This window comes from Eptatretus burgeri, chromosome 5 (genome assembly GCF_056783735.1).
Source record: "Eptatretus burgeri isolate ZD-2024b chromosome 5, Ebu_testis_v1, whole genome shotgun sequence".
In the NCBI taxonomy this organism is placed as follows: domain Eukaryota; kingdom Metazoa; phylum Chordata; class Myxini; order Myxiniformes; family Myxinidae; genus Eptatretus; species Eptatretus burgeri.
The window spans coordinates 67,466,183-67,487,448 of NC_140965.1; the positions used below are offsets into that span (position 1 = coordinate 67,466,183).

The window sequence follows — 21,266 nt, forward strand, 5'->3', positions numbered from 1 at the left end:
GCAGTGATATGAATCGCCCTGCACCGAACCCCGTGATGTGAATCTCCTTGCACCGAACTCCGTGATACAAATCGCTTTGCACCGATCTCCGTGATATGAATCGCATTGCACCGAACTCGTGATGTGAATCGTCTTGCACCGAACCCCATGATATGAATGGCCTTGCACCGAACTCCGTGATATGAATGGCCTTGCACCGAACTCAGTGATATGAATCTCCTTGCACCGAACCCGGTGCCATGCCCCGGCGACCCGCTGGTGGCACTGGTCAATGTGCCTGCTCCGTGGTGCACCGCGCAGTCTGAGTGATCCGGTCGCACAGTATGCCTCTGCCTGTTAGCAGCTGCATTGAGGCGGAGGTGCGGGAGGATGTCTGCCGTCTGCGGGAGACATTTGTGGCCGTCGTGGCGAGCGAAGACCCTCGGTAAGACGTTATTGTAACCTCATGCACAGACCCGACCAAAGATGTGTGTTATTCGTGCCCCGTTCTGTACGATGATAAAGTATTGTTACGTTTGAGGGGGGGGTATGCATTCAAAGGGTAATTAGGATGTTTAATTAGGTATGCCATGCTGTTCGAGTTTACCAGGTCTCGATGTAATAAGTAGCAATTCAGTGGTGATAAGTTGTCTCGTAAATGTTCATTTCTTCAAGGGGGAAATGATAATTGTCACGTAATTAGATAGGGATACGGGATAGGGTAAGTATGTCTGCGTAAACCCCTTTTAGTATTCTCTGGAGGCTGGCCCTGACGTCACAGGACAGTGCTGCGGATGGCTCCGCCCCGTGATCACGATTGGCGGAAGGCCACGGCGGTGGGCCAATAAAACGGCTTGATTGGAAGTGACGAGGACGGGAGGATAAAAAGGTTCTGTTCGGGGTCGAAAAAGAAGAGGAAGAAGATCGGGACAAAAAGATCGTGTTTTTTTGGGGTGGAGGTTGTTGTGCTGGAAGCGTGCTTGTTGTTGCGCGGATTCGATCCTGTTTTTCATCGTGTCTTGGAGCCTTGCTGAGCCTCGTGCCTCACCTTGGTTGGCTCTGGGGTTCTGCTGACTCGGAGTACGGGGTCGAACGGCGGGCGGACCTGCCTCCCTCTCCTGCTCGCAACTTGGCGCCAGAACTGGTTCCCTGGTGGCTGTGAGCGGACTTGGGCCAGGACCAGGAGGTCGACAGCACCACGGTTTCTCCTGCCCCCCTGACGAGAGCAAGGCCAGCTCGTCCGACGCCAATCCAGGGACAGTTGCGTCCACACCACGGTCCAGCCTGACCACCAGAAATAGCTACGTTTTGTGTGTGTGTGTGTGTGTGTGTGTGTGTGTGTGTGTGTGTGTGTGTGTGTGTGTGTGTGTGTGTGTGTGTGTGTGTGTGTGTGTGTGTGTGTGTGTGTGCTTGGCGCCTTAGAGGGTTTGGGATTTGTATATGCATTGGAATTGTCTGTGTTTTTCCCACGCCCGATCCCACACCATCCCGTCGAATCGCCCCGGATCCCCTTTCTTGCCAAGTCTTGTTATTTCTGGTTAATAATAAAAACAAATAAACATCATCAACTCAGTGAAAAGCGACTCGTGCCACCTTCCTCGTCCCGTTTGCGGTAGAGCGATTAGAACCGCCATGTTTGGGTTATAAATAAATAAACCGCCTCCATCGTTTCGGCTCATTCTACGTTGGCGGGACTGTTCAAGTCCCGTGAACGTCACATTGGTGTCAGGGTGTTGGATGTTCGAACCCCTCTAAATTATATTTGGTATCAGGAGAATATACCAAGATTAAAATCTCGCCACGAATTGGAATATAAAATTACTGCAGAAAAGCGCCCGAGCGCGGGAAAATTTTGGCGGGATTTTTCAAATTAAATTAAATTGGCGGCAAACGGGACTTCTGCACCATGGCGGATGTGCAGATGTTTGAGGAGGAAGGCCACGTGGCAGCGAGTCGGGGGAAGAAGGGAGAGACGGGGTAGGGTTGGAACCTCCCCCATTCCGAGCGCGGACCGTGCTTCATTGCCCGTAATGGAGCCGGCAGCGCCGGAAACCGGCGCGATGTCGATCCAGACACTGTTGGAACGTTTAATAGGGGACATGACGGTACAAATAGCAAATCAATTCGTGGCACAGAGGGCAGAAATGACGGCACAGAGGGCAGAAATGACAGATCAATTGGGGGTAATGGAGGTACAGTTGGGTGCACGGATTGATTTAATGAGGGATGAATTGGGGGAAAAGATGGAGAAAATGAAAACTGAGATGCAGGAGTGTGTGGATGTTCAATTGGGGGAAATACAAAGTAAATTCGAGGATAGATTGGAGGAAACAAAGGTAGAAATTACATTGGAGGGGGAAAAAATTGGTAGATAAAATTGATGCAACGAACATTCGGGTTGATAAAGTGGATGAAAGCCTGGAACGTCATCGTGCCTGTGTGGATGCTCATATGCAGCTGCAAGTAGAAGAGTGGGGAGAGCTTTGGAAGGAAGGGATGAATTTGGCAGAGGAGGTAAAAGGATTGGAGGCTCGTTTGGACGAACAAGATAAAATTATGAGCCAAGATGAAGTCTTGGATAAAGGCCTGGTAGAGCCGTCTTTTGTAAGTAGAGTGTCCGGGTTGGTTGAGGAGCAGCTACAAACTCGCGACGGAGCCTTGGAGGAGGTTGTGCGGGCCCATAAGATCCTGCGGGAAGAGGTGAATCGGTCCATTCAACGTTTGGAACAGGAGGCAAAATTGACCCATGAGACCCTCACCACAAAACATCTTTGGCCACAGTGGGCTCCGAAATTGGATACGCAGCCACAAGGGTGTTTGATTCCTGGGCTGGATTCTGACAAAGGAGAAACTGGGAAGCGGGCCACCGTAAAAGTGATCCCCCTGATAAATTTTGATGGGTCAGGGAGCCTTGAAGCTTTTCTGACGCAATTTGAGTGTATTTCCCGACTAAACGGGTGGAATGAGCGGGAACGTACAGGGAATTTGGTGGCAACGTTGCGGGGACCAGCCGCAGATGTGTTAAATGTGATCGCGGAGGGATGTTGACCAGCTCCCACATTTGCGAGGCGTTGAGCCGTCCGTTTGGGTTTGCAGCGAACTGTGATCTGGTGCGGGCCCAGCTCCAGCACCGCAGATTAAAGCCGGGCGAGACAGTGCAGGAGCTGGCACAGGACATTTACCAATCAGTCAGGATCGCGTATCGGGACCTCACAGTGGAGGCATGGGACAGACTGGCACTAGAGAAATTTTTAGCTGCTCTTCCTGACCCTGAGGTCCGAGCGCTAGTGGAGCTACAGGATCCACCCACCGTGCACCGAGCGGCCGAGTGCGCGGCCAGGCTGGCCTCGTGGAGGCGGCCGGGTCGGGTGCCAGAGAGGCCATCGGTGACGATCTGACAGGCGGAGATCCAGGATCAGGGAGGGGGGCTGGGAGAAATTGGCATTACCCAAATGTTTCAGGAAACTTGCCAGAAACTGTCAAGTTTGATAAAGGGTAATTCGGCAGTTGGTGCGCCAAAGCGGCGGGGTCCAGCCCAGCCAATAGAGCAATTCGATTATGGCCGAGGGGGTCCGGAACCGGAAGAGACATTACACCGATACCCACGGGGGCCTTTCATGGGGAGTTGTTTCCGGTGCGGGCGAAGAGGACACATGCAACGATATTGCCGGTACCCGGCGATGGAGGGACCCTCCAATAGACTTTTAGACGCGGAGAGGATGAATCCTCCTGCTGAACCGCCAGGTCTATCCAAGGTGCCCTTACATAGGTCGAGTCCGGAAATCACTGTCGGGGGTCGGGGAGACTAGATCGGGCTGAGCATATAGGGCCATGCTCGGCTGCTGAGATTGTGGCGAAGTGCCCTCCTTTGGTGGAAAAAAAATGAATTGTGGGAAAATTGGCATGGGTTTGTAAGTTCTGCTGGGTTTTAGAGTGACAATCGGGACAGTGGGTAATTGGAAACAAAGCGGGCACGAGTGGCTGTCCAATGGCTGGTGCGTGGATCGGGTGAGAAGTGCTGTGTGAGTTGTTTCAAGTTAAGAAGTGAAATGTATGGTGCACACGTTGGTTTTTTTATTGGACATGGTGTGGTAACAGGGAAGGTCATGGTCGGTGAAGTTAGAAATGCAGGTGTCACATGTAAGGCCAATGGGGTGGGGGAGTCATGTGGGTTTTGTGGGTGGGGATGATGTGCTTGTCCACAGGGATTGCTGAAGCTCACGGTGAGCGGGAATTGCGACCCCCTTCAAGGAGATTCACCCCTGGTGGCTAATGGTGACAGTGTCTGGAGGCAACTGGGAGAGGGTCTGGTTGGGCGTCCAAGGCGGGTAGGACCTTGGCGACCCAGGAAGGCCAGAGGAGCCAGTGAGACCCCTTCCAGTGTGTTGTACGGGATGAGAGCTGATGGCTACCAGGGGGGTGGGAATCAAAGGGAGCGGGGCGGAGAAACGTCCGGGTTGGACTAAAGCTAACCTGTGGGCATGGTTGCACCTGAGATGCCCCCATCATCTTGTGGGAACCCACCCCACGGCCATGACGGGATTCAGCCTGCATCATTAAAATGGGGACCATCACTTAGAAATGTGATGATGACCATGGTGTGAGTGTTGTGAAGATGTATGAGTCCCACTCGATCCCGCAGAACTTGACATGTGCAGCAAGGGCATGATGTCCGCATAATTTTGGGGCAAGCAAATTTGAAAATTGGCTCCCCAGGTAACGCTGGGTCTATTAGCATCCACTGGGGGAGGCGGTCAAGTGTAAATATCCTGTGAATAGTGTCGTTAAGGCTTAGTGTAGGAATGTAAAGTATAAGTGTTGTGTTTTTGTAGAACCTTTTGTTTCCCCTCCCCAGATCACTGGAAGAGTGCTGGGCAAGAGTGATGATCCAGAGGATGGAGTGCAACTTCGCTCAGTGCTCTCATGTGATAAAATAAAAAAAATAAAAAAATAAAAAAACGAATGATTGTTTCGGCGAGGATAAGGCCATAAGGGGGTAGTACATTAAGCAGGATAGATAAGTTAGCTGCGACTCGCTGCCCATTGCCCCTCCTACTTTATTTCATTAGGTTAATTAGGTGTGAGTCAATAAGTGTTAAGGCTGGTACGGTAGCGCCTGTGATATACCTTGCAGGAGCTGCGGTACCAGAGGAGGGGGGCAGTGTTACGTTTGAGGGGGGGGGGTATGCATTCAAAGGGTAATTAGGATGTTTAATTAGGTATGCCATGCTGTTCGAGTTTACCAGGATCTCGATGTAATAAGTAGCAATTCAGTGGTGATAAGTTGTCTAGTGAATGTTCATTTCTTCAAGGGGGAAATGATAATTGTCACGTAATTAGATAAGGATACGGGATAGGGTAAGTGTGTCTGCGTAAACCCCTTTTAGTATTCTCTGGAGGCTGGCCCTGACGTCACAGGACAGTGCTGCGGATGGCTCCGCCCCGTGATCACGATTGGCGGAAGGCGACGGCGGTGGGCCAATAAAACGGCTCGATTGGAAGTGACGAGGACTGGAGGATAAAAAGGTTCTGTTCGGGGTCGAAAAAGAAGAGGAAGAAGATCGGGACAAAAATATCGTGTTTTTTTGGGGTGGAGGTTGTTGTGCTGGAAGCGTGCTTGTTGTTGCGCGGATTCGATCCTGTTTTTCATCGTGTCTTGGAGCCTTGCTGAGCCTCGTGCCTCACCTTGGTTGGCTCTGGGGTTCTGCTGACTCGGAGAACGGGGTCGAACGGCGGGCGGACCTGCCTCCCTCTCCTGCTCGCAACTTGGCGCCAGAACTGGTTCCCTGGTGGCTGTGAGCGGACTTGGGCCAGGACCAGGAGGTCGACAGCACCACGGTTTCTCCTGCCCCCCTGACGAGAGCAAGGCCAGCTCGTCCGACGCCAATCCAGGGACAGTTGCGTCCACACCACGGTCTAGCCTGACCACCAGAAATAGCTACGTTTTGTGTGTGTGTGTGTGTGTGTGTGTGTGTGTGTGTGTGTGTGTGTGTGTGTGTGTGTGTGTGTGTGTGTGTGTGTGTGTGTGTGTGTGTGTGTGTGTGTGTGTGTACTTGGTGCCTTAGAGGGTTTGGGATTTGTATATGCATTGGAATTGTCTGTGTTTTCCCCATGCCCGATCCCACACCATCCCGTCGAATCGCCCCGGATCCCTTTTCTTGCCGAGTCTTGTTATTTCTGGTTAATAATAAAAACAAATAAACATCATCAACTCAGTGAAAAGCGACTCGTGCCACCTTCCTCGTCCCGTTTGCGGTAGAGCGATTAGAACCGCCATGTTTGGGTTATAAATAAATAAACCGCCTCCATCGTTTCGGCTCATTCTACGTTGGCGGGATTGTTCAAGTCCCGTGGACGTCACAGTATCACGGCTGCGTGCAAGTCGGCCATTGTACACGTGGTCAGCGCGCGGGTCCGCCTGCCATCGAGCATGTCCCATACAGTGCGCCCGGGTCCTCCATTGTACATGTCAGTGCATGGGCCCGCCAACCATCGAGCATGCCCCGTACAGTGTGCGCGGGTCCGCCATTGAGCATTAATGGAGGATTGGATATAATCATTAATGCAGATTTGGATTAAAGAAGAGTGCACCGCATGCATACTGTATGTTGTTAGCATTTGATTTGTTGGTTATGCCTCTGATTGCCTGAACAGTGGGTGGGGGGTCGTCGCTGTGGGGCTTGCACTCCGTGCAGTGCTCGTGTTTATTGTTGGCCTCTACTGCTGTCCGTGGTCTTTTGTGAGGACGCATTCTTACGCGAAGGTTGCGGCTGTGATTTTCACCAATGGATGTCCGAGCGGAGTGCCTGCCGGCATCGCTTGGATTTACCTCAGGAATAGCGAAATTGAAAGAGTAGGAATGAAGTTCAGAGGTTTATTCAGACCTAACTATGAGATTTTCACAATGCACTGTGCGTTTGACACACCAGACAAGAAGGAAGGGACGATCTGAACATGCATTTATGAAATAACTGACTGGGGACCACTGTATGTTGGCTGTTATTGGTGTTTGAGGGATGTGGTTTCCAGAACCGCAACAATATATATATATATATACCGGGCGTAGTGGCGTGCGCCTGTAATCCGGCGACTCGGAGGCTTGGGTTGGATGATCGCTTGAGGACGGGAGCTCTGCGCTGGGCCGCGCTATGAGAGGGTGTCGGGCAGCCCGAAATCATGGCGAAACCCGATCCTTATCCCTGTGTCGTAAGAGGCGACCAGGGTTGCGTCAGGAAGGGCATCCGGCGTAAAACCTGTGCCAAATCAGTATGCGGATCATGACGGATGATCCGCTGTGGCGACCCCTAACGGGAGCAGCCGAAAGAACAACATATGTATGTGTATGTGTATGTGTATATATATATATATATGTATATATATGTATATGTATATGTATATATGTATATGTATATATATGTATATGTATATATGTATATATATATATATATGTATATATGTATATATATATATATATATATATATATACGTATATGTATATGTATACGTGTATATATATATATATATACACACACACACACACACACACACACACACACACACACACACACACACACACACACACACACACACACACACACATATTGGGTCGCCGAAATAGGTGACCCTTATTGTCAGTAATTCTGTCTGTTTGTTTGGATGTTTGTTCATTTGTCATCAGCATAATTTGTAATAAACGTGGGTGGATTTTGACCAAACTCGGGTGGTAGGTACATCTTATGACCTGGTGCTTTGGAAATTGTGATGGTTGCTAGGGACGCTTTGGTTCTCTCGCAACAACTAAAAAACCTTCAAAATCGGTACCGTTCACGCGAAATCAATTCCAAAAGCCATTATCCCACGTAGGGTTATGAAATTTGGCACGAATGATCTACAGGTGATGCTCTATTAAATATATTCCATGTTTTGTGATATATGGAACACTTTACCCGCAGCGCCCCCTACAATCAGGGTATGCGTGAAAATTGGCGAAAATTGAAGGCCCCCTAGCGACCAGGTGAGTGCATCGATACGAATAAAACTTTGCAGGTTCATGGTACTCTGAGTATTTCAACTTTGCCTCAGAACATATTGACCGATTTCGCTTAGGTCAGGGGTCAAAGGTCAATTAGTGCACAAATCGATAATATGCGAGAGCTGGAGGTGCCTTCGCGCCAAATGCTACTCCTCCTAGGGTTATGGTCGGATGGTCATGAAAATTCACACTAATCGTTTGGAATACATTGTGCACAAACGATCGAGCCGAATTTTTGATTTAGATCTTTGTTCACCCACAGCACCCCCTCGAACTTTGGGGATTTCCGATTTCAAACCGCATTTTTGGTACTTTTCATTCGAATGGATACCGAGTAGTTATCAGTAGATGGAACTGGATGAGATTTGATATGCATAATCTTCAGGTGATTCCCTATCTGCTATATGACATCCATTTTGCTCTATATCTTATAGTTTCCATGCTCGGCGACCCATCGCCGCCTACCGGCTTGTATATACATATACTGTACATGCATATATAATTGCATGAATGACTCTTTCCCAGAATGGTGAATAATTTTGCAACAAAATCACCTTGAATCCTGACAAATACTTAAGGTGACTTTTGCACGTGAGACGGAAGTGGAAGTGATTGTTATTCTTTGCATGGAGAGGCATTTTAAATGGGGAAGGGTGGATTCTGTGAGGGGTGGGGAACTCTGCAGAAGGGTGGGGCGCTCTGCCGCTCTTATTTATTTAGACTCGGGATCTGTGTTGGATAGGGTGGTGTAATATACACTGGGTAAAACCCAGAATTAATTTATTTATTCGCCTTCAACCCTTCATTTAAACTGAATTGTGTACTTGAACACTGTAGAACACATTCTTTTTCGCATTACTCCCAAGAACCTCCGTTTTTGTCATGCTTGCACAAGTTATTTTGGGTGGTGTATGTAATAGAGCTGTCAAGCACAGCCCCTGGGAAGTGAATGTGGCATGAGAGGGTGTAGTATCTGGGTGAAGACGAGGCCGCCAATATGGTTATGTACAATGCCGATTGACGCGTTCTGTGGGGATAATTAAAGCCCCCATCTCTGAATTGCGGCATCATCTTATTACAGTGTACTGTATCAGGGCGATGTGTAAACTTCCGGAAGTTTTTTTTTTACGATCTTGAAAAATCATGATTGTATTCATGTTGAAGTATACACTTCAACACTGCATGGGGTATCGTGTTCTATGAAGGCTTGTAGCATGGTATTGTGTACACTGTGGTCCTAAATGAGGAGAAAGCTTAGAAATTGAACCCAGTTTTAATAAGATATACAATCTTAATGTTATATAATGCCCAAGTGTCTGTGCTTTCAGAAAATGTATACTTTGCTAAGGGTCCTATGGATATAGTTGCTTTCAAAGCATGGTTTTTTTTTTATCCAAACACAGGCTATTTTTTCCATTTTTTTTTATAGCTCATTTTTTAGAAATGGGTTACATGTATGATTGTATATGTTGTCCAAAATGGTTGAAAATGCATTTTTTGTTTGATATATATCATTATACATAAGAATAGAACAATTCCTCGAAACAGTACATTTCTTATGACCTTCTGCATATCTTGGCACCTTCAAATGTGTAAAATCTCAGATTTTGCAAAATTTCCCCCAGTCATAGTGAAGCTTACAAAATCTTATTCCAGAAATTTGAAATGCATCTGAGAGAACATCTTAAATAGCAATTTACTTCTGTATAAAGTGATGATTTAAAATGGCAAGTTTCAACATGGATTATAACTACATACCAGTTTTTAGGTTCACTTCCATGATTGGGTCAAAAATGTTAGGAAGTACGTCACAAATTGCATTTACCAAGCTGCTACAAAATTACTGGTAGCAATAAGCTTGATTTTATAACCATAGAATAAGTTTACCCGATGATGTAAAAATCAATACCAAAGGCCAGTTTGTGTTCAGTATACAGAACATCAAAGGTCGTAAGGAAGTACATAACGTTTTTAAGAAATCTGCACTTTTAATCCTAAGATGTTAGTTTGGTTCATCACAGCATGTATTTGAAATGAATGTGAGAGAAAAACCTTCGGAGTATAAGGCTTTATTTCACTTGATTGAAGCCGTCTCTACAAACACAAAAGGAATACATGTGCAGTCAATCACCGCAAAGTATAACAACGATTAGCCAGCATAAGCACGGAGTCCGGTATACTCTCAATTCTCACCATTCAAGGAGCGCCAAGTGAACCACCGCAGTTAATGACAATGCCCCAGGGACCATCCCACCGACCGCGCGGCATCTCGGTTTAATCTGTCTCGTGTGCGAGCCACGCGTAACGTGATCGCGCGTCACTTCATCTTTTATTTCATCACATTCTCCCCATCTTTAATATGTAACTAGAGGTTCAACTAACGCACTATGATTACTTCAAAGCTATAGGAGCATACATTTCAAGCAGTGTGAACTATTTAAACTACAGAAGCATACATTTCAAGCAGTGAGGATTATTTTGAGTTATAGAAGCATAGTAAGGTGTCATCAAGGGATGCCGATAATCCCCTTTACAGATCGAGTCGTCGAGGGGGTTTTATCCGTCGACCTCTCCGGGAGTAAATGGTGGTTTCACTTGAGGGAGGCTTCCGATCCCCTTGGGGAGCCTCGATTCGTGCCGGGGATGACTCCTCGATCGCTCTCGGGTGGAATGCGGTAGCTTCGTCTACCTCAACCCCGACGCCACCATTCTCGGGTGGAGAAGTTCCTGAGGGGGAAACACCTGGGGAGGGAATGTCAGAGGGAGGAGTACCTGCGGGAGGAGTACCTGCGGGAGCCAGATGGCGAACCGACACAGTGGTCTCCCTGCCATCAGGAAGTCTAACATGAGCATACTCAGGATTAGCATCGATGAGTTCGACCTTCTCCACCATCGGTTCATACTTGCTTTGTCGTACCGGGCGCTTCATGAACACTGTACCCCGATAGGTTAGCCAGTTGGGCACCGATTGGTCGCCGGTATATCGTCGTTGGTGAGTAAACATTCGTTCGTGCGGAGTAGCATTGATGGACGTACAGAGCAAAGAGCGTATGGAATTCAGGGCATCGGGAAGGGTAACCTCCCACCGCTCGGGCCCCAGTCCTCTCGATCTCAGCGCCAGGGTTACGGCTTTCCAAATGACTCCATTATACCGTTCCACCTTCCGATTACCCTGTGGGTTGTAACCCGTCGTTCGACTAGTTGCTATGACGTGTTCATATAGGAACTGTTTGAGCTCGGCCGACATGAAACATGGTCCTCTGTCTGAATGTATGTACGAAGGTTTCCCAAACGTGGCAAAGAGGTCAGAGAGACATTTCACGACAGTGCCCGAGGTCATATCCGAGCACGGGAATGCAAATGGGAACCTTGAGTATTCATCAACAACAGTGAGTATGTATCTGTTGTCTGTCTCAGTCGGCAAGGGCCCTTTGAAGTCGATATTTAGTCTCTCGAAGGGTGAAGTGGCCTTGATCAACCTGCCAGGAGCGGCGCCATAGAATCTGGGTTTTAGTTCAGCACAAACAGGGCAAGAAGCACTCACTTGTTTAATATCTTCGATAGAATAGGGAAGGTTTTGTCTACGCACAAAATGTGCCATTCTGGTTACCCCTGGGTGGCACAGAGACACATGAAGGTCTTGCAAAGCCCGACCGGATGTCGCCGAACAGTAGACCCGAGAGAAGGTGTCTGCAGCAGGGTTTTCCCTCCCGGGCCGATGAACAATGTCATAACTATAACAAGATAGATCTATCCGCCATATCATTATTTTCTCGTTCTTAATTTTCCCGTTATTTTTTCCCATCAAACATGAAGGCAACGGATCGCTGGTCCGTGACGAGTGTGAAGTGGTTGCCCAGTAAATAACGTCTCCATTTACGTAGGGCTTCAACAATTGCGTACACTTCCTTCTCTATCGCCGAGTGTCTCTGCTCGCTTCCAGAGAGAGTTCTCGAGAAGAACGCAACGGGTCGGCCGGACTGATTGAAAGTTGCGGCGATCGCGTGATCGGAAGCGTCCGTTTCCACCACGAACGGCACCGTGCTGTTGATCGATAATACCACGGAATTACTGATATCATCTTTGAGGCTGTGGAAAGCTTTTACAACAGCGGCATCTAGCGGGAAGCTTTTGCAATGCACCAGGGGATGTATTTTCTCAGAGTATTGGGGAATCCATTTAGCGTAGTACGCGAACATCCCAATCACCCGGCGCAATGACTGCAGGTCATGAGGTGGGGGTAGCTCACGGAGCGGGCGCAATCGTTCAGAATCGGGCTTAATCGCGCCGTCGGCTATTGTGTAGCCGAGAAGATCAATTGACTTTGCCGAGAATACGCATTTGTCGTAGTTGAGAGTCAAATTATATTTTCTAGCAATGCTCAAGAATCTGTCCAGATTCGCATCATGTTCCCCCCGATCCTTACCGCACACCGTGACATTGTCCATGTAAACAAAAGTGTCTGAGGTTTTCATCCGGGATGATGTCGTCCATAACTCGTTGGAAGCAAGCTACTCCATTAGTGACACCGAACGGCATCCTCTTAAATTGATAGAGGCGCCTACCTGCCTTGAACGCGGTGTAAGGTTTGTCTTCCTCTCGAATGGGAATTTGATGATAGGCGCTTCGCAAATCGATGGTGCTGAATATTTTATAATTGGCTACGCGTTTGACCATCTCGTCTATGCGCGGCAAAGGGTAGGCATCGAGTTGGGTGAAACGATTGACCGTTTGAGAGTAATCGACAACCATTCGTATCTTATGGTTCTGGCTGGTGGTCACCAATACCTGCGCGCGCCATGGCGAATCGCTCGGTTCTATAATACCTTCTTCCAGTAATCGCTTAGTCTCAGAAGTGATGAAGTTCATATCGGCGGTGGTATATCGTCGCGATTTGATCGCTATCGGTTTACAGTCCGGCGACAAGTTAGCAAACAGCAGGGGGGATGATACCTCTGCGGTGGTCAGAGCATTTAGAATTAAACGAGGTTTGTTTCCACCAAAGGGTATTTCGACACTCGTGTGCTGCTTGAGGACATTATGACCCAAAATCACATCTGCGCATAAATCACGAAGCACCAGTACCCTTACATCCTGATACGTGTAGCCTTTTACGTCCAGCTCAACATTACAGTACCCTCGTACGCTGGACTGTAGTGATGTGGAGGCCATGCATACCATATTGTCTGTCGGGTGGATCTTCCATTTCCTGTCTTTCGCTAGTGAGCTGTTGACGAAACTTTCAGAGCTACCGGTATCGATCAGCGCCTCGGCCATATGCCCGTTAATTCGTACGTTGATGATAACTTTGGATAGATTTCCCGGTGAGGCTGCTGTTGCTTTCTTTTGTGAGTAGAGGGCAGCAGAAGTGGGTTTATTTCTTCTTAGAGTAGATTTGCATACCCTGGCATAATGCCCTTTCTTGTCACAGTTCATACATGTGGCATCCCTGGCGGGGCATTTGCTACGGGGGTGTCTTTTATACCCACAAAAGAAACATTTACCAACTGAAGTAGTTGCCGAGGAGTTCGACGAGGTCTGGGTTTCCGATTTCCTCGGGTTTATCTCCATCCTCAGTGTCCGAGGTATCCCGGGGAGTTCTTTGAGTTTCCGCTGGAGCAGCATTCATTAGCAACACCGGTGTCCCATATGACTCAGATTGCTGCTGGGCCGCGTCCATAACTCGGGCCTGGTCGGCAACCGTTTCAAGATTGGGTTGTGCTTTTTCCAGTAAGCGTTGCCGAATGGGGGCTGACCTGAGCCCCTGGATAAAAGCCTCTCGGGTCGCTTCATCTCGATGTTCCTCGGTGGTTACAGCCCGGAAATTGCAGTCTTTGCCCAACTGCCTCAGAGCTTGCAGGTACTGATCGATGGTCTCACCGGCCTCTTGCCTGCGTGTGGTGAGAAGATGTCTTGTGTATACCTCGTTCTTGCGCTTCACGTAGAGCGCCCGCAGCACGTCGATCGCTGCGTCATAAGTGTTACACTCCGAGAAGAGCCTGAATACACTTGGCGAGACATGGTTTACAAGTGCGGCCAGTTTGTCGGCTCCCTCTTCAATGATGGTCAGATAGTGTGAGAAGGAGCGGCACCAATGGGACCACTTCATTTCCGAGTCAGTGGCGTTCGGGTCCGCATCGAACCTCTCCGGCTTGTAGATCTTGTCCATAGTCGGTTGAGGCAGCCGAGGGAATCAAGTGAAATAAATTGAAATGAATGTGAGAGAAAAACCTTCGGAGTATAAGGCTTTATTTCACTTGATTGAAGCCGTCTCTACAAACACAAAAGGAATACATGTGCAGTCAATCTCCGCAAAGTATAACAACGATTAGCCAGCATAAGCACGGAGTCCGGTATACTCTCAATTCTCACCATTCAAGGAGCACCAAGTGAACCACCGCAGTTAATGACGATGCCCCAGGGACCATCCCACCGACCGCGTGGCATCTCGGTTTTATCTGTCTCGTGTGCGAGCCACGCGTCACGTGATCGCGCGTCACTTCATCTTTTATTTCATCACAGTATCTCTATGGTTAAGTTTATGTGCATATATATATATATATATATATATATATATATATATATATATATATATATATATATATATATATATGTATGTATATATATGTATATATATGTATGTATATATATGTATATATATGTATGTATATGTATGTATATATATGTATATATATATATATGTATATATATATATATATATGTATATATATATATATATATATATATATATATATATATATTTATGACCTGAATGAACACTGATCAATTTGTTTATTTCATATGACCTTGACCTCTTTGCTCAAGGTCAAATATCAAGTAAACCAAATATTCTCCATATATGTGGTTTCCAATTCGTGTATAATGCATATCTAAGCCATCAGACCAATTTTAGAATGATATGAGTGGTTCCTTGATACAGATGATTGATAACCAACTTTGACACTGTCAGAGCAATAGAAAGAGGAAGAATTAAGCTCTGCCCAAATAGATCCTGAATCCCCATGATGTTGGCTAACAAATGATATGCAAAACTTAATCATACAATGACTTTAATTTTTTGGTCCCCCGTGTCCTAAATGTGTACATAATACCTTGCTACAAGCCTGAACTCTAGTTTTTACAAGTGTTTGTTTTCCAATACTGTGATGTCCTCTTCTGATTAAATGTGGTTAATTGCGGTGTGATATTTAAGTGGAGCTCATTTTTATGTGGTTGTACTACCCATCACAGTGATGTGATGACCTAAAATTCATATATATATTTTTTTGACATGAATAACAAGGGTTATTTATTTTTTGCTGCTTTTTGACATGAATAATAAGGGTTATTTATTTTTTGCAGCAATGTTAGCCATTTTGCACGTTATTTTTGTACTTGTATGCATTTATGTTGTATTGCGCATCGCTTCAAGAATACAAGGTCCTGCAGACTTGGTTGCTTTCATGTTTCAGACTTCTGGACCCACACACATCCATGGAAATATCCAGCTATCCAATCTACAAGATCCTGTTCTGTGCACGTGGGCACGAAGGCACTGAAGAGAACGACTGCTTTGCTTTCACCGAGAGTCATTACTGTGCTGAGATATTTAGAATCCATGTCTTTCGCTGTGAAATTCGTGAAGCAGTAAGTGCGGAACATACAATGGATTCACCCTTTTATCAACTTTTACGCCCGTATTTACTGTTTCCAATCATCATCTTCCTTGTTGCTTTTCTCAATTCCAGGTGAGCAGAATATTGTACAGCTTTGCTGCGTCCTTTAAGAAATCTGCCAAAACCTCTCCTCAGGCCAAGGCTCTGACACTTACACCAGACAATGACGTGTTTGCTTTCACTGTTTCACTCGAAATAAAGGAGGAAGATGGGAAAGGCAACTTCAGGCATGTTTTGTCTCTCACTGTGTATGGTGTTTCTTTCCCAACACCGTATTATCAACATTTTTCTGGCTTATCTGCCATACATTTGTTACTGAAATATACAGCAAAGGGTCTCGATAAAGTCACCAAACTCGAGCATGAAATGTCATTAAATAGATCTACCCTCTCTTTTGCTCCGACAAAGGGCAAGGCCCAAAACTTCAGCACTTTGTGACCTTTTCAGGCGGATAACTTTTACTATTTTATTCTCTTGTTTTTACTATCTCTCATCTGGTCCTCTAGTGTGCCACAACAATATGATACGATCTGTTATTGAATAAACAATGATCACTGTCGCAGTTTTCATATTCTGTTACATTGGTAATGAATCGAATGTTTTTGCAAAAGAACCTTCATGTAAAGAACTATAACGGCACTCGGTGGAGCGCATACCTCCGCCTTGCTGAACATTTTATGTTTTGTATCCCACTAATAGGCCAGATCTGCATCCGGACCTTAACCAAAATCTAATCGGCTTATTCTTGTCACCTACCCAACTCTTTCATCCACCAAGTTTTGTCATAATCCGTTCACAACTTTCTCATCCCCAAAGCATCCACAAAGCTTTTGTCATAGCCTACCCAAATCATCCACCAAGTTTTGTCATAATCCATCCACAATTTAAAAATTCTCAGATCCGGATCTTCACCAAAATCGAAGCAATTTGTCCTTCTCACACACCCAACCTGTCCACGAAGTTTCGTCTGAATCCATCCATAGCTTTTTAATATATCCCGCTCACAGACAAACATACAGACGGGTGAAAACATAACCTCCGTCCACCTTCGCTGGTGAAGGCAAAGAGGCTTGAAGCAAAATGGGCAACATTGTTAATGTGTTTTTTTTTTTTTCTTCTTTGGGGTACAATATAATGCATCATCTGTCAAATCGACTTGTTTGTTTTGCCATTCCTTTTCTGTTAAAGTGATAGGATGAAGTTAAAAGTTCTGATAGCTTTTTGGATGCTGATGACTCATCCATACACTTCCTGTTTAGTTCACTATGCTCTCTCTCGTTAGTGCTGTGCCAAAAGAGAAGGATCACCAATGCTTCAAGCTGCGCCAGGGCCTGGCAAAGTCTTTGGTCCTGTCTGTGCAGCAAATGTACAACAAGGAACTGGCCATCGAACGTTGCTTCGGCCTGCTGCTTTGTCCTGGACGTAATGTGAAAAACAGTGACATGCACCTGCTGGACATGGTGTGTACCAACCGATTGGTCATGCCACTCATGTTGCATTGTCTTTTTATGTTTTGCTGATGCATGTTCGGACTGTGGTAATGGAAGCGGATGTTGAAGGCACTGGTCATTGACCTCCATGGCTGAGTCACTGCCTCATCCCTGTACATCTGATCTGATTAAATGGTCTGCCATTGCCCACCAGGAATCGATGGGGAAGAGTGCAGATTTCAAATCGTACGTGATCACAGGCTCGTGGGACCCTAACGCACCAGCATTTCAACTTCTAAACCAGGAAACCCCCAAGGGTACATGCGACATGGGATGGCACGTTTGAAGGCAATGGAATCTGTGTTGGCACTTTATGCATTGTAGCACTTTATGTGTGTTGTCACTTACCGCACGCACATAGCCTTTCATCTGTTATTGCGTTCCATGAATGATTCAAAAAAAAAAAAAACAACGTTATGTTATCTGATATTTTTATGACTTTTATATTCAGTTGTGCTAATTAGCCATTTTAATGTTGAAGGCCTGTGGTTACATTGGGGTTTTTGGGGGGGGGTGTGCATCATCGTAATGATATGGCAGTGGAAAAAATAGAAATCATTTTGACGAGTTCCTCACGAAGCATGTGCGCGAGCATTGTGCAGTGGTGTAAGGGTAAGCTTTTAGCTTGCTGTTTTGTCATCACCCTTGTAGAGAAGCGTGTGTTCATGACCGTGGCCGTGGACTTGGTGATTACAGAGGTGCAGGAACCAGTGCGCTTCCTCATAGAAACTCGTGTGCGGATCTTCCCTCCACACGAGCGCTTTTGGTACTTCACCAAGAAGGCCTTCACTGAGACATATTTTCTCAAGCTGAAGCAGGTGTGTGAGATTTGGGTGAATTTCACTGATTGGCAGGTCGTGAATCGTGCACCCGGTGAACTCTGGTGTCAGTCACATTGGGAGCTTGTGTGTTTTGTCCTCCCCTTGTAACGAGATCTGTTGTGAACGTTGAACATTTCAAAAGCCTCTGCATTCATTCATCAGCCTGGTTTTGAACGTCATCATTCTTTTGGTATCTAGCTTGCACAGAACACCTGGTTTTTCACAAGATATGCTAACATTGTGTTTGTATGCCAAGGCAGAGTTGTTACTCTGTGTTCATAGCCACAGTAAGCTCTCCCCTGTTATAGTATTCCCATGCAAATTGAGAGTTGTATGAAAGAACGTGCTTTGAAAATCCACAGCTCGAAAACAGGAGTGAGGGAGACTGTCTGTATGGAGTGGCAAGTCTGCAGACCTTGAGTGAGAGAGAACACACTGGACCAGAAACTCCAACCACACTGATGCCTGTAGTTACTGCTCTGCCCTCTGCACTGGCACATGGGGAGGATGAGGAAGGTAAGGGATGCAGTTTGAGTGGGAACTGTTAGGCTACAAAGTTACAAAATATATATATATTTTTTAACCCAATCAATAAAAGCTGGGAATAACAAGTGTGTTGTTACTGAATAACAAAAGCATGTTTATTATACCCCATGCTTAAAAAAAAACAAACGGGTGGATATTGTAATTGGCTCCGTCTCTGTCTGTCTGTCCGTTACGCTATTTCCTCCTAAGCGGTTCGGCAGAAATTCACTCCACTTGGTAATAATGATCACCACAAGGCATGAAGGTATGAGAGCAGTTTAATTTTGGTCAAAAGGTCAAATACCAGAAAATGCTATTATGGGCACATTTTTAAACTTTTTAAAAATGAAACTTTGTATGGACAATCAACATTGGGGGATGTATGAAATATGTCACGATTTTTTTTTCTTTCTGTATTTGACCCCCAGTTAATGCTCCAGGGAGTGGGGACTTGAGGCCACAGGGGTCAAAATGGGGGGAAGGTGGAGGGACTTTTAACTCAAAATTTGATATGGGGTCATTCGTGGTGGAACCTTTTGACATCTTTCAACTTTGCCTAGAGTGGGAATCATGGGGATTTGTGATGGCGTGCCATCGACTTCGCTCGAGTTACCTCCACCACTGAAGGTGGACAAAGGTTGTGTTTTCATCCCTGTCTGTCTCTGTGGGCGGGATATCTCAAAAAGTTTTGAATGGATTCAGTCGAAATTTGGTGGTGAGGTTGGGTGTGTGACATGGATGAATTGATTCGATTTTGCTGAAGATCTGGATCTGTATACTGGAATTTTAAAGTGATTGTTCACCATTGAGATATGGCTGAAAACGATATACTGTATAACACTATCTCAAAAGTTGTGGACACGTTATGCCAAAACTTGGTGGATGAGTTGGTTCGGTGATAAGAACAAGCTGATTAGATTTCTTTTCAGGTCCGGATCCAAATCTGGCCCATGAGTGGGATATAAAATGTAAACTGTTCAACCTGGTAGGTGGAGGCATGCGCTCTACTGAGTGCTATTCTTGTTTTACATGTTCTACGTAATCCACGTTTTGAATTCCAATTCCATCTCTTTTCATTTCCCTTCTCTTTTTCATAAGGTGTCTGGTGCTGTGTGAAATTTTGGATTCCTATTCCTTTCTTTAGCTACTGTTTCTTGAATGATTATAATTGAATGATGTCAACTGTCTGAGTGTTCCATGTATTCAGGTCAGTGTCCTCTTCCCCCTGATGTGCCTTGGAAACTGTTTCTTATCTTCATTTGTCGATTCTTCTTTCTTAGTTTTCAGGTTAACTAGATATGCTTTTTTGTGATTTGCTCTCAACAGTTTCTTTCCCTCTAATCTGGTATCAATCTTTATTTTGCATAAAAGCATTCTATGATCATTTCCTTTATTCACTTTGTTTTATACTTTAATGTCCTGGACAATGTTCAATTTGTTTGTGAAGATGAAATCTATCTCGTTTTTTTTCTTTTTTTCTTTTTTGTCCGTCTGGATTTTTCCATGTCCATATTCTTGATGTACTTTTCTTTAAGAATGTGTTCATGATTTTTAGTTTGTTATTGATTGTAAACTCAATGAGTTTGTCTCCTCCATCATTTCTGATTCCTGATTCAGTTTTACAGTATGTCCTCTTCTCCATCTTTTCTTAAGTCCCACTAGATCTGGTGTTGGCTTGACGGTTAAGGTGGCTGACTTAAGATCTTAGGGTCTTGAGGTGTGAAGCCCCTGTTGAGTCATTGAATTAACACCAGGTGGGTTGACTCAGCCTGTCATCCTTCCGAGATTGACAAAATGAGTACCAGCTTACTGGTAATGGGGCATCATCGGCGGCACAGCCACGGCCCCAGAAAATGATGCAGCCAAGCAGAGAAATAAATCAATGAAAAAGTCCCACTTTCGCCTTGAAATCACCTGTTGTCAAGTTATAATGCACTTTTGATGTTTTCAGCATTCCTATTATGTCTTCATCCATTTTGTCTTCCTCTTTGTCTTCATGTGCGTGCTCGTGTCGGGGCATACATCTGGATAATTTTGATGCTGTATTTCTTATTTAGTTTCAGTGTAATATGTGCCGGTCTCTGATACCTTTGACTTCAGTTATGTACTTTATTCATTTCTTATGGATGACGAATCATATTCCCACCAAGCTTCTGTTGTTCGTACCTATGTGGTAAAAAATGATGTTTGCTCTTTAGCTCAGCAAATTTTCCCCTCCCTTCTGATTTCAACAATTCCTATGACTAGCAGATACATGTCTACGACGGGTATGGGGGACAGGACACATCACAATACTCGATTACGGTAGTTTCTTTGGATGTTTTACGCCGCATTAAATAGCTCGGTTTATATTGGTGGCGTGTCTGGGTGCCCATGGTAGCTTTTGAGACCGGTCGCTTCAGATTGTTGGCCTTGACACATAGTGCTGGATGAGTAACACAAACAATTTGACATATTCATCGTTTCTATATTATCTCCATCAACAGATTAACAACATGGCAGGATAAAAGTTGTAAATGCTGAGTTGAACAAACGTCCTGAACTCATGGACTTAGTTAAGTAAAGCACGTCGTCTGGGACCCGGCCGTCGGTTTACCGTCGAATGCTGCTGATTGTGACGTCATCAATTCCCTCTGAAAATTCTATCTATATTCGATTTTTTTGAATCGGCTATCACCTGCGTAAATACGTGGAACACATAATATGAAGATTTTGGAAGTATGAACAGAATATGTTCAGAGAA

At 45.6% G+C, this 21,266-nt stretch overlaps 1 protein-coding gene across 7 annotated transcripts in view; it reads left to right on the forward strand.

The window, feature by feature from the left end:
* RABGAP1 (RAB GTPase activating protein 1) overlaps positions 1–21,266 on the forward strand; it is an 86,299-nt gene that overhangs the window by 42,380 nt on the left and 22,653 nt on the right. For all 7 annotated transcript variants that reach the window (XM_085882239.1, XM_085882235.1, XM_085882237.1 and 4 more), the window contains exons 5-10: positions 15,484–15,658; positions 15,760–15,914; positions 16,970–17,147; positions 17,332–17,434; positions 17,829–17,995; positions 18,361–18,514. In XM_085882239.1, coding sequence (XP_085738365.1) covers positions 15,484–15,658; positions 15,760–15,914; positions 16,970–17,147; positions 17,332–17,434; positions 17,829–17,995; positions 18,361–18,514 — 932 coding nt within the window. The remainder of the gene's footprint in view (positions 1–15,483; positions 15,659–15,759; positions 15,915–16,969; positions 17,148–17,331; positions 17,435–17,828; positions 17,996–18,360; positions 18,515–21,266) is intronic.